A 14,010-nucleotide genomic window follows, 5' to 3' on the forward strand; every position below is an offset into this window, starting at 1 on the left:
TGCTGCTGGGGCTCACTGAAAACAGCAGCCTCTGCTCCTGTGCTGCAGCTGATCCCCTGAGCAGCCTGATCTCCTGGTGCTGCAGGATAATGCTCCTGCAGGAGGAGTCAGGCTCCTGGCTGTCCTCTGTCTGCTTCCAGAGGCAGGGAGTGTTAATGGCAGGAGTCAGCCTTGTCCCTGAGCTGTTTGTGCCCTCACAATGTGAGCAGGACACACCAGGCTCCCTGTCCTGCCCTCAGCTCTAGTCAGTCTACAGCTCTGCAGAGGGAAGAGAAGATGATAAAGACAGGAAAAAAAAAAATAGGAAGCCAAGTTATTTATTGACGTGGGGAGGGAAATTCCATTCTGGCCCTGTGATAGAAGCCATGATTCATGTCTTTAATACAACAGACATTGAGTGCATGCAGATGCAAATCCCCTCAGATAGGCCAACAATTTAAATACCACTGGACAGGTTTTTAGGCTCTCTGTGATACTGGGAATGTTGCCATCACTCCAAGGCTGTAACAGAAAACAAGATTTCAACTGCAGTGGTGTCAGATGGTCACTGGGAAATGAGATAACTATCTAATCATGTAAATCACTCTCTTACCAGGATCTGAACATGAAGGTTTCTTTACCACCTTCTTTACTGCATCAGACTTTTACTGATTGACATTCAGTCCCTTGCTGGCACTGTGTGGGATTGTGGGATAAGAATGGAGTTATCCATGCCACCACTCCCTGATGGAACAGATCCTGAGTTTCTGGGAGGAGTCCAGATGAAGAACTCATGGGGCTGAATTTCTCACCTCCCAGACTTCAGGCAGGCATTTTTTGGTAGCTTCAGCCTAGATGTGACAGACCAAGAGCTCAGAGAAGACTGACCCAAAAGGAATTCCATGCTTCTAAAGCCAAGCCTAGAAGCAAACTGGACTATTTCAGTGTGTCTTTGGCTGCACAGAGCTCTTTGCTTTTGGAGTTAAATTTGCAGGTGGCTTTCCTCCCTTCCAGCCTCCACGTCTTCAGTGTGCTGTTACTATATAGAAGAAGAGTAGCTTTCTGTATGCCAGAAAACAAAACAAAAAAACCTCCAGCCTTTAACACAATGAAATTACTTCCAAAAAATAACTTCAAGAAAGGAGCATGTTTTTCCATTCACTGTATTGATGTTGGAGCATGATATAAATATACTTTATTATTCCAAAGCTTGGAATTATTACCTGACAGCTTAAAATGCTGATTTAATGCAGCCCCGCAGAGAAAAGTGGTGGTTCTGTCATTACTGAGATAGCCAATACACATCATAAAATTGATGCATGGCAGCCCTGAATAAGGAACTGCACATTGTTCATTATTACATCACTTTATATTAGGACTGCAGGGATCAATAAAAAACAACAGGATTAAATGCTGCCAATTCCCCTCACAGAGTCTTTTGATTGACACTATTTCCTTGCAGGTGTGTCTGCAATGCTGCCAGAAAACGCTGCCCATTTCTTCGGGTTTGGGGCAGGAACACTTTGTTTTATGCTCTTTGCTCTGATTTGTCATCTCCATTATGTTAATCACAGTATTCCTGAGCCACCAAGGTGTGAAAAAGCAATTCACACATACAGAGCTGGGACATGGAGCCTCCTGTGACTGCAGAGGCTGGTGATGGGGCCTCTCCTGCAGGGAGGGTGGAATGTCTACATGCCCCTAACCCTGCCCATCACAGCCACAGGTGAACAGGCTTGGCCCCATTTTCTCCAGGTTTAGCCAGTCAGGCAGGCCATGCTCTGAAAGGGAGACTGGAGCTCACATTCTCTGTGCCTGAGCAGGGTGGCTGCTGTCACCCTGGCAGTCACTCCCGGGCCGTTGGCACTCACAGGACACTGCTGTGTTCTGCACTATCCCCCAGCTCACTGCCCTGCCCTGGGGGCAGCCAGGAGCCTCCTGCTGTCACTTGGACCAACAGGCAGCACAATGACTGCTGCCTGGGAAGCGGTTTTTCCTCATCAGTCCCGTGTGTCCAGTTTCTCTGAAGAGGTTTTCCACAAGGTGCCTCGTCCTGCATTTACCCCACCAAGCTGCTGGCAGGGAGGAGGAGGAGCTGAACAGGCTGATGGAGAGTGTCTTTCCTAATGCCACATCCTCAGCTTTATAATGCCCCTCTTCTTCCAGCTCTCAGTGACCAGCACATTGGGTCCAACTGCAGGCCCTAACAAGAGCACAAACCCATCTTTTATTGTTGAAATTATCTGTAGCTCTTCCCCTGATTTGGTTGAAGTGGTATGCCTTTTGTTTTCCAGATGTGCAACAACATCCAGCTGGGAGGAGTAAAATGTGTTTTATGGACTAAAGAGTGTTCCTGACTAAACATTGTCTACAGTATAGATTCAAAAAAAAAAAAAAAGGCTGCTCAGCAGTCCCAAAAGATCTGATCCAAGTCAGAGGCTTTGGGATGCATTTTCTATTGTCAGGTTATAAACTTCTGCAAGACTTATAAATAGAAATGCTGATGCAGCCTTCATACAGCAAACTTGAGAATTGTATAAAATAAAACCAACAGGCAATGTCTGCAGGTTTGGGAACATCCCAATGTGCTCCATTTCATGGTGTCACCCCACAGCAGAATGTGCAGTGTCACCATAGCAAAGGACACACTGCAAAGGCAACTTTCCATTGTTGTAGCAGCATTTTGCCTTGCAAATGAATGGAAAGCAGGTGGTGGTCTCAGAATTTGGTCTTTATCTTCGAATTTAGTGAGGTTTATAGCTTTGTTTACAGATTGTTTGCATTTGGAAGGTGGGCTCTCCCTTCCTGTTCTCCATGGAGCTGCCAAGCTCAGACACCCAGCAGTGTGCAGGCATTCGCAAAATCTTCCTCTGGGGCATCAGAGCCACTGCCCCTGCAGAATATTGTAAGGTTAGGGGGGGTATTATTTAGCACAATTGGGAGTCTGCCAAGGTGCTCACCCTTGACAGACTCAGCTGAGGAGAAGCTGTAGGATGGTGGTGCTTTGCTCCACTTGAATTTCAGCAGATTGCAGAACCCCAAATGCAGCCAGCTGGGAGCGACCTGAGCCTTTCCCATGGCAGAGCCGCGCTTGTGGCTGCCAGGAATAATTGCAAACATCTCCCCACCCCAATTTCAACAGGTGCTGGGCTGCCTGTGTGGGTGCCGTGTGAGCACTGGAAGGAGCCACTAACAGGGATGTTCCTGCCTTCCAGATGCGAGTGCCTGCCGGGTTACAGCGGCAAACACTGCGAGGTGGACGATGATGACTGCGTGGGGCACAAGTGCCGGCACGGGGCCGCCTGCGTGGACGCGGTCAATGGCTACACCTGCCTGTGCCCGCAGGGCTTCAGGTATGTTCTCATCCTCATCTGCCTCTGGCAGCGCTCACCTGTCACCCCCGGAGAATGGCTGCCTCAGGTCTGCTCCCTGCAGGGTTTTAACAACTGGACACGGGGCTGGTGATTCTTGCTTGGAAAGCAGCAATTTTGGGGCTGTGCTGTGTGAGTGTGCCTGCCCCAGCCAGCCCTGCCAACACACTGAGCACACCTCCTCAGACACTCACACCTCCTCAGGCACCCACAGTTATGTGGAGGTAAACCCTGCATGTGCAGAGTGAGCAGAGGATAATAAAACTGTGTTTATGAACCCTCACAACTGGCTGCAAGGAAAACGTGAGTCTGAAGATTTCATGGCAGTGTCTCTGTGCCTCTTGGATGAGCTCAGTATGATTCAGGCTGTAAATTTCCAGGCTCTCATTCTGACAGCTGCCAATATATCTGACTCCTGGAAATCTCTCTGTCTGTCAAAGATAAGTGTGCTTCTCCAAATGGATTCACTAATCATTGCCTGGGGCTGGATACTGGCTTCCTTCCAGCTAAACCTTCTCTGTGTTTGAAATACACACATGAGACAAAGAAGGAGTACCTGAAAAGATCAGTCTTGACAGAGCAGAAATTGCATGAACACTTATAAATCATCTTCTCTGCTTTGTATCTGCAACTGTTTTCATTCTTCTTGCTTTCATCCATGCTAGTTTGGGTTTTTTTTCCTTCCCTCTCAACACACATTTCTGTTGCAAAGCAGACAGCCTTCCCTGAACAGGCATTGATATATAACATGATGTCAGCCCATGGTTTCACAGAATCAGACTTGTTATTTACAAGGTATCAGATATCCTCTGAATTTCAAATTCATTCCCTTCTCTCCATGTTTCACTCTCTGCTTCAGTCCATTTGATGGCCTCAGGGATCTTGCAGATTGGTGGCTGGTAAGGCTGACGTGACTGTGGGATGTAAATCCTCAGTGTTACCTAATTGTTAGAGTTGAGAAATGGGATTGCAAAGCCAGTTCTGGAGTCAAGGGTAACTCAAGCCTGTCATCAGATGGGACTGACTGGGAGACTTTTGCTGCAGGTCCCCTGATTTTTTAAGGCCTCTAAGCACTAGGCAGTGATGAATGTGAGGAGTTTTTTTCTGGGAAAGCAGAGTCACAGTGTTTGTCAGAGATGTTCTGAGCTGACACAGCTGGGTGGAGCAGCAGGGGTAGGTGGGAGACTGGTCTGGTCCCTTGGCATGTCCCAAAGAGCTCTGCTGGCAATTTAGGCGGTGCCCCAGGTTGTCTGGGCTCACACAAGGGACATCAAGAGCAGAACCTGGAACAGTGCAGTCTTCTCTCTGATCAAATGAGGGGGTCTCATCCCACTAACAGTCCTCCAAGTAGAGGAGGACATCTTTCTACACTAAGCTCCGAAATTCAGCTACCAGCTTAGACAACACTTCACAGCCCAAGGCAGCCACGGGCAAGCAAAGTAATCCCACTGCCTGCAAACAGCACACCCAGGATTAACTTGAGTTCTCCTGTTTGCTTTCTTTCTCTTCCACTAGTCCATGCCACTTCCCTAAACTTCCTGTGCAAGATGCAAGGAAGACAAGGGTCTTTGGGGAGGAAAACCTCACACTGAGCACTAGCACACTCCCTCTGCCAAGATGCAGACAGCAAGATGGAGCCGCATGTGTTCTCCATGCAGAACAGTCCCTGATCTTGTTTGATTTCAAGATTAAAATTCTACTAACAAAATATGATCTCATTATTCTTCCCATAACTCAAGCCTTTTGTAGTTTAAAGGCCCGCTGCTCTGAAGGGGGTTCTGAGGTTTGGGTTGAGATTACAAATGCAAATCTGGTGATTGACAGAGTTCAGCCTTCTGATGTTCAGGGTTATAGACTCCTCTGTCCTTGCAGCTGCTTTGGGCATGCTGATGTGTGGCAAGGAGATAATTCTGCAAGTGTTTGAAGGCTGCAGGTGTTGATGAAAAGGAGAGAACACATGGAGTGGTCTGACAAAGGTAACTAGGAGACCTAAGATGATGATTAATATAAAGATTTTTGGTTAAGTATCAAGAATAATTTCCCAGCAGTGAGTTTGCAGAGTGCCATCTCAATTATCCAGAGCTTATGCTGTTGTAATAAATGCACAGACCTGCAATGATTTTATGGTTGTCACTACGTTGTGCGTCAAAGCCATTTGGAACCACACATTAAAAAGATGTTAAAACTTACATCCTCACACAGCTGAACAACAGCACTTGGGTAATTCTGAATAGTGTAGGTAGGGCCTCATGCACAGTGAGGCTCTCATGACAGCCCCAAAAATCAATACTGCCACCATGCACACACTCACTTTCCCATTTCATCATTTCCTATTCACTGGTCAGGTGTAGTTGTGCTCCTTGCAGCACCTTTCCTTAGCATTCACCAACTTCTCCCAGCTGCAGAATATGCTTTCCTCCTGAAAAGTTTTCAGTGTTTTCTTCCCAAAATAGCACTCATTTGCCCCCTGCAGATGAAAAACATTTCAGAGAATTTGTGAGCCCTTCTGAATAAACCCCAAGTTCTCAAAGCTTCCCTCCAGCAATCAGCCTCACAGTAGTGTTGCCTGATAAATGCAGCTCTGGTGGGGAAGCACACATTAAGCTGCAGAGCCTGATGGAAGCACTGCTCCTCTGTGGTGCAGATGCTTCCGAGTTCTCCACTGGGACAGATTGCTGCAAGGAACTCACAGTGATTATTTAAATAAATGAGGTTGTACCAGGCAGAATGGACTTGGCCAAGCTCTGGAAGTCGGGCTGTGTTCCACATTCCACTGCTAGGAAAATAAACCCTATTAATTATTTCTATATATATACTTTTTAAAAATGTTTAAAATTAAAAAGGAAAGAGCCTTGACAGAGACTCTCACTAATGTAATTTCTAGGTCCCAGTATCAGGAGAGCTGCCCTGGTAAAGCCACACACCAGAGGGGTTTCATAGCAAGCAAGGCTGTGCAGGAGCCTTACCAGGAGCTTGGGGGATCTTTCAGAGCAGCACTAAGCACAGACACTCTGGCTTCTTCCAACATTTGCTTTCTGTTAGTGGAGGCTGTTGTGGGTCACATGGATTTTTTTTTTAATATGATTATTTTTAACTTCCAAAAAATTAAAATTATATGCACTGACTTTTCCTTCTGTTTTCTACTTGCTGCCGAAGAAAACACAAAACAAGGGCATTAGGTAGAATGAAGTTCACAGGTTGGGTTAGCAGTGCTCTGTTCTGCTGGTACCTCTAGAAAGAAGTTCCCTTATTTGCCACTTACAAGAGCAGAATAGACTCAAATCACAGGTCTAGGATGGGGAGGTCTCAGGTTTGGGCTTAAATGGCTCACAGATTTCACTGGGGAGCTCTGCAGAGCTCAGTATGGGTGGAAGCTGTTTCAGCCAGGCTGCAGTGCCTTGCAGAGCTGGAGAACCAGTGCAAAGGGCAGTACAGGCTGCTCTCAGTGTCTGCACTGGCTTGGAGGATTAATTAACCCCTGAGATGTAAATGGACCAAACTTATACCTGTATGAAAAACTTGTGACTCCCACCTGGGGCACCAGAAACTGATGCCTTGGAGGGGCTACCTAAAACAGAGGTTAGACGAGATTAGGAGAATGAAAAATGGGTATTTATTGAAGGCCTTCACTAAACACCCACTTTTATTCTCCTAATCTCATCTAGCCTCTGTTTTAGGTAGCCCCTCCAAGGCATCAGCAGCACCCAAAATAAAAATGAGGAAACAGTGGTGTAAGCCTGATATTTCTGGGGCTGACAGATTTTAGCCTGCTGGCAGCTGCTAACTTTTTCCCAAGGAAAAATTTCTCAAGAAAGCTTCTTCTCAAAACAATCTTGGCAAACAACTCTTCTTTCTCAAAACAGTCTTTCTCCAGGTGGTGTTTTGCTGTTTCTCTGGTTTAACTAATGGGATTATAGAGGTGTCGTTCCTATTCACCATTTTAAGTCTCTATTGGAACACATTATAAAAGGTAGTAAAAATTGGACAGTAAAGCCTTTTTTCTGTGCTCTTTGCTGTCACGATAGGACACAAAATAAAGATGCTTGACTATGGATTTTACCCACACTCTGAGGGTCCAGCCTGGCAGAAACATGGCTATAATAATGAGCGAGACAGTGTGATAGAGAGTGCCTTGAAAAATCAAAAAAGTTTCAATAAAGAAGGAAAATAATACAAAAATAAAACAACAAAGCTGAGCACAGCACAGAGACTAATTCCTTGCTTGCTACAGCTCCTCAAAAAGTGTTGAGTTCCTTTGTTTTCTCTCTTTAGTACTTAATAGCTTAGGTGGGCTTTTTGGCCCTTGGCCCAATGAGAGTAACGACAGTCTTTGAGTTACAGTCCAATCCACACTTCTGGGCTGGCTCTGAGACAATTACAAGGAGAAATCCACAGAACTTTCCAGCTTAGCTTCTAAACATCTCAAAAGGTAAAGTGAGGCTCTTTCCTATTTGGAAGCATCTGCTAGAGGTGTAGGGATTGCATTACCACACTTGACTCCAGTCAGAAAGCAGCAGAAATCAGAAGGTTTATTTACAATCCATTCAGCCCTTTTATAACACGCTGTGCTAAAGGCACGTTATTGGTCCATAAGACTGACACCTCTCCCACTGGCTGAGTAACAGAAACAGCAAATAGCACCTGTTGTTATGGAAAAGGAATATTGTTTACACAAGGTTGTTTTGGGAAAAAGAAAAACTGTTGAAAAGTTTCCCTTGAGGAAAGCTAGCTCTTCTCAAGCTCAGAAAATATTGAGTCCATGTAGCCCTGGTTAGTGCCTGACATGTTCTGGTTTCTGAAATTCCTTTCCCAGGAATTTTCTGGAAACAAGAGACATGTTTCGGTAACAGCAAAAATGTTTACATATTTTTCCCTAGGAGGGACTTCTTCTTGATATCCCTCTGGTCTGACCAGTGTGATCAAAGAGGTTTGTCTTCTTGTCACCAATCAAATTGGTCTGTGTAGAATGGTATAAAAGGGGAGACACTCCCCAAGAATAGAGGGGTCATTTTCAGCCTTCTCAAGTCGGGGTCTTTGTGTCGTTGTGGTGTACAACAGCGTCAAGTCCGCGCTTTGCCTCCTAAAACATTTGAAGTCTCTGATCTTCCTTGCGTGCCCTCCAAGGCCACAGTGGTGACTGAGGCTGTTTGCCCTTCCTTTGCCTATGCAGTGGGCTGCTGTGCGAGACGCCTCCACCCATGGTGCTGCTGCAGACCAGCCCGTGTGACGACTATGAGTGCCAGAATGGCGCGCAGTGCATCGTGGCGCAGCGCGAGCCCGTCTGCCGCTGCCTGGCCGGCTTCGCGGGGCAGCGCTGCGAGAAGCTCATCACCGTCAACTTCGTGGGCAAGGACTCCTACGTGGAGCTGCCCTCCGCCAAGATCCGCCCCCAGGCCAACATCTCCCTCCAGGTTTGTTACACACTCCTCTAAGCTGTGATACCTGTAAGGTGCGTGTGTGTTGTGCTGATGGAACGTGGGCTGCTGGCCAAAATCCTGGGGAAATCAGTCAATTTGTGAGCCACTTGTCTGATCTAAGATTGTAGCCCTAGTTCGTGCCTGAGATGTTTTGGGTTTCTGAAATACTTTTCCCAGGGAATTTTCTGTAAAGAAGAGACATGTTTTGTAAACTCTAGCTATGTTTTTCATTCATTTTCCTAGGAGGGACTTCTTCTTGATGTCCCTCTAGTCTGACTAATGTGAGTGAAGAGGTCTGTCTTCGTGTCACCAATCAAATTGGTCTGTTTAGGATAGTATAAAAGGGAGACATAGGCCGAAAATAAAGGAGTCATTTTCAGCCTTCTGAGGTTGGATCTGTGTCGTTGTGGTGTAAAACGGCATCACTGAGATGTGAAGGAGTGATTGAGTGTGTAAAATCACTGAGATGTGAAGAAGTGACTGAGGCACCAGTGTACCTTTGTGGGCACACATCCAGCCTCCAGAATGTCTCCACGCTCTGATTCCCAGACTGGCAACACAACCAGGGATGATTCAGGAATGCTCCGTGTCTTCCAACTGATCCAGAGCATTGTGTTTCATCCTGTACAAATTGGTGTTTAATGTCATGATGCTTCTTAAAACAGGCTGCTCTGAATGGCCTCTCTGGAGAATATTTTGCTTATTCAGCAGACAAAAGGCCTGGGATTTTGTTACAGAGGGTTCAGAAGACAACTGCAAACTGGTTCTCATGTGAAATGGGAAGTTGACCTTTGTGTGTGAGCCCACCCAAGGGTACTAAGACCTTTTTGTGCCTCCTGGCTCTTGCTCTCATTGCTGGTCATGTATATGATATATTAAAGTATATTTGAATTGCATATACTGGTTTGATTTTAAATATAGGTTTATTTCTTTTATTAATCATTCTCAAGCAACCTTATGTGGTTATGAATGTTTCACAGGTAGCCACGGACAAGGACAATGGCATCTTACTGTACAAAGGAGACAATGATCCTTTGGCTCTGGAGTTGTACCAGGGACATGTGAGGCTCATCTATGACACCCTAAACTCCCCACCTACCACAGTATACAGGTAAGTGTAAGTTCTGGCAAGACAGTTCACTTCCAAAACTGTTGGAGGAGAGCTAGGATTTTTCTAAGCAATGTGCATTGGAGAAAAACCTTTTCTTTTACCTCCAGGTATCTCTTTTATGCATGTAATTAGATGAGAAAGTCAAATAAAGACTTAGCTAGAGGCTGTATGGGTAAAAATTGACATTTATTGGCAATACCAGTGATGCTGTGTCCTCCTGTAATTGTAGAAAAATGCGTTTTCCAATCTACTGTAAAGTTTCAGTTTCTAATGAATTTTGCCCTTGAAATAGTTCCAATTAATCAGTTTCTTCGTTGATATCTAGCATTAAGTGACTCTACCAAGACAGAGCAGTGAATGTGCAACTGCAGGGTTAGACTGCCTCAAACAGAAGGAGAAGGGCTGAACTCTTCTACGGGGTGAATATTTTTAAGGAAATTCTTGACATTTCTTATCAGTAATAACTACACAACTACAAAAAAGCACAAATGGCAAAGGTAAATTGTAGGGTAGGTTGACCTTCAGACACTTTGACCTTTGATACTTCAGACACAGGGCTTTTGAGGATATGAAATCCACAGGTTTCATTCACTAGTCACAAGAAAGAAAAGCAAATGTTGAATTGAAATCTATGGATGGAGATATTTCTGTAGGAAGGAGGGACGTGCTGCCCTTTTTGTCCATAGTTCCTTCAGCATCCCTCTCCCCTGGTTGTTATTTTCAAGCCCTGTTGCCCCAGTTTGCTCTGAACACAGATGCAGTTGTGAGCACAGAGAGCATTTTGGGTTCAGCACACACTCCTGGCACTGTGTGTGCAGCAGAGCTGCAATTCCCAGCCCACCTCACGTTGTGGGGGAAGAGCATCCTGCTAGAGCAGGGGACAGGATGGATGTCACCACGCATCACCCACCTCGTACTTGTCTCAGAAAGTTTTCTCAGCACTTGCCAACACTTGAGCCTCCCAGGGAATTTTCTTTAGGGGAATGGTGACATTTTTAAGAAAATAGAAACAATCTTTCTGTATTAAAGCAAACTGGATAATACCAATGCAGACATATTGCCAGGACGAGCACTGCCTCGTCCCCTTTAGGAATGAAGGGAGTAGCTTGCCCATGGTTTTCACCAGCTGGATGGATAGGTGTGAAAAATGTCTCTGTGTGTGGCAGCTGATCCAAATTGATGAGCTGCTAGAGCAACGCTAAAGTTGATAAACAGTTTTATGTCGCTAATTAGAAGAGAGGGAAAGCTCGTTCTGTGTGTGGGCAGCACAGGGGGTGACAGGTCTGTGTGGATGTTTGGTGGCCATGGGCAGAGTGGGGACAGGAGCTGCTGCCACCAGCACAAAAACAGCACCCTGTGACCCGCTACCTTCTGGCAGGACAGAGGAGTGGTGGCTGCGGTGTCCTGGCTGTCCCCACACCCTTCTCATGGCTCGGAGGAGGAGGAGGGCTCCATTCACACTGACACCTCATTACCATAAGATTAAGGGGCCGTTCTGTGCACCCTGCTCTGCCGCGATGGGAAAGGAGCTGCTTAATACGGTGCCCTTTCTGAAATGTCACTCTAATCTTTTATTAGTTTAAGGAGTGGAGCAAAATGGGATTAGCATGGAGCTCGATGGGAAAAGATTAGGTTGATTGAGAAAAACTGCAGCTAAAGAATGTCAGAAAGGGCCTCTAAATAGATTAAAAGACTTGTTTTCCTTAAAGGCTGAAGAAGGAGCAGGAAAACCTGCTTGTCCTCTTACAAACATAGGATTTCAGGATAGGAGGCATAAGTGGATCAGGTTTGACCTCTCTGTTTGACTTTTAGCTAAGGCATGAGCTCTGTTTGGCCTAAGATGTGACTTCCAGCTTGGCACTGAGTTTTTACAGGAAAACACCAAATAACAGAAAATCCCCCCATTTCCTTTAGTAGCTTGGACAATGGTCAATTATTTCCATTATCCAGGCATTGGCCATCATTTCTAAGTTGTGTCACTAATACCTTCTGGATTGTTTAGAGGCTTTCTCAAGGGAAATTACAGTCTACTTATACCTGGACTTGGTTCCCATGAGTTTATCAGGACTTTTATTTGCATTTTCTCCTAATCTGCATTTTGATGAAACAAATGGCTGGTTCAGTGTGATGCATTTTATCTCAACCTGAAGAATTTGGGAAACTCTTTTCTTCAATTTCTACAGTTTTCATTTGTCAGTAAAAACAAGGTTGCCAGGAGAACCTGTAACATCCTGGCCTCACTACTGGCAAAACCGTTTTCCTTCCCTGTTGCCTCCTCCCTGCTGTCTTGTTTAGATGCCTCATTTCAGTTTCAATCTCAGCAAAAGTGGACTGTTTGCCTTTGCAAAGCTCTGTTGAAAGACTATTAGATTAATTTTCACAGTCAGGATCATGTTCTCCTCCCCTCCAAAACTGTCCACTTTTTGGACTAGAGGAGCAGGGCTTTGGCTCTTGGTTTTCCCCATAAGAGTCTGCCAGAAGAGGAGGAGGCCTTAAAACAGCCTGGTGGGAGCTGTGCCAGCTACAGCTGCAGGAAATCTGTCACTGACCTGGTCCTGGGCTGTAACTGAGATGTTTTGCTGGCTATTTCAGGTACTCCCAGGATGGGATGTGGGAAGTCATTGGCAAGCCACATGATCTGTAATTCCTCATCAGAGTGTCCATGATAAGATTTATTAATAGTACTTACCAACAGTAAAATTAGCAAAGCACTTGGCTAATACAGGTAATATCCTGTAGGGATAAGATAAAAGCTGTTGTTTGGGAACTCGGCAGTGAGTAAGTCCCACTTGGTGGTATTTTTCCCTAGTATTCCACAGGGATGAAGCACTCCATGTGTTCCAGTGCGAAGCTGTGCCCCAGCCCAGTGGGACAAAGCTGGGAGAAGGTTTGCACCAGACCCAGGGTGTGCTCTCAGCTTGCTGGGAGCCCTGAGAGGGGCTCTGCTGCAGAGCTGCAGTGGGGAATGCAGGGCAGGGATGTGCCATAGGAGTGGACTGCCAGGAGAGATGCTCATTTTAACTCCTCTGGGGAGTCTCTGTCTCTGGCTACCAGAGGGAACTTGTTCCTGTATTTTAGTTGCTCCTCTGAGCAGACTGAACCAGAACTGCATTACAAAGTCAGTCTGGAAAAGCCCAAGATAACTGGCTGTACATTCAGGTTTGCTTAACGTGTGTTTGTCCCTGTGGTAGGTTTGGTTAGAAAGGTTAAAGTTGACATTGGGCTTCTCTTTCATTCTAGCCAGGTAAAGGTCAGCACATGTCCAGTCGAAACAAATACCTAAAATTCATTGTCATTTATCATCAAGTTAGAGAAAAATACAAGTTAATCCATTAATATAATATAATGCAATGACAAAACTCACCCTTTAGGAGAAAATCTGACTGATCTTTTAACTGGAACCTGTCACTTGTGAGCTGCAGAGAAATGGTTTCCTGGACATCAGAGCAAAGCTCTTACAGGAGAACCATTTTTGAAGAAGGATTCCTAGTTATTGTTTCTTTTATTCTATTTAATTATTCTATACGTGGACAAATGAGAACAGGAATCTTTTTCTGAGTGCTCTATTGCCCCTCCTGGTTTCTTCACTGCTCAGAGTTACTCTTCCATGCCATGACAGTACTTGACAGTCCAACAGTGAGAAAGGAAGTAAATCTTTTACACAAATGCTGTACCTTAATTTAAAGATGTCAACTGGTAAGGAATGTGCTGCTTTCATTTACTACCACAATCCAATTGTTAAAAGTTTGAATTAACAAAGAGCAGTTAATTCCATGGTTCCAGCATTCAGCCATTGACACTAGTATCTGTTTAACTGTATTCTATAGGGAGAACTCCCTATTTTCAGACTTTTTTCCCACATCTGTTCCTTGAGCCAGAGATAAGACCTTACTTGTAAACTTTTCTCCAATAGATTTTATGCTGCCATACAGTCATATTGATTTGGATGCCGAAATAATCCTTCCTAATAGAAATGGAAAACAGAACTTTGACACCAACTGCTGATGTAATTCCCTCCAGAGTTCCCAGATTGCCATGTTGCATACAGACAGTCATATCTGGTAAAGAGCAAGATGCAGGCGTCGTTGGTGTAAAATCATATGTTTTCATGCAGAGTTCCTGACAGCAGTGA

The 14,010-nt window shown here is 45.2% G+C and overlaps 1 protein-coding gene across 3 annotated transcripts in view; it reads left to right on the top strand.

Annotated features, from left to right (window-relative positions):
* SLIT3 (slit guidance ligand 3) overlaps positions 1-14,010 on the top strand; it is a 473,506-nt gene that overhangs the window by 440,645 nt on the left and 18,851 nt on the right. For all 3 annotated transcript variants that reach the window (XM_083871948.1, XM_083871949.1, XM_083871950.1), the window contains 3 exons: positions 3,195-3,332; positions 8,521-8,761; positions 9,748-9,878. In XM_083871948.1, coding sequence (XP_083728074.1) covers positions 3,195-3,332; positions 8,521-8,761; positions 9,748-9,878 — 510 coding nt within the window. The remainder of the gene's footprint in view (positions 1-3,194; positions 3,333-8,520; positions 8,762-9,747; positions 9,879-14,010) is intronic.

The sequence above is a fragment of the Zosterops lateralis genome, assembly GCF_965231275.1.
Source record: "Zosterops lateralis genome assembly, chromosome: 14".
Taxonomy (NCBI): domain Eukaryota; kingdom Metazoa; phylum Chordata; class Aves; order Passeriformes; family Zosteropidae; genus Zosterops; species Zosterops lateralis.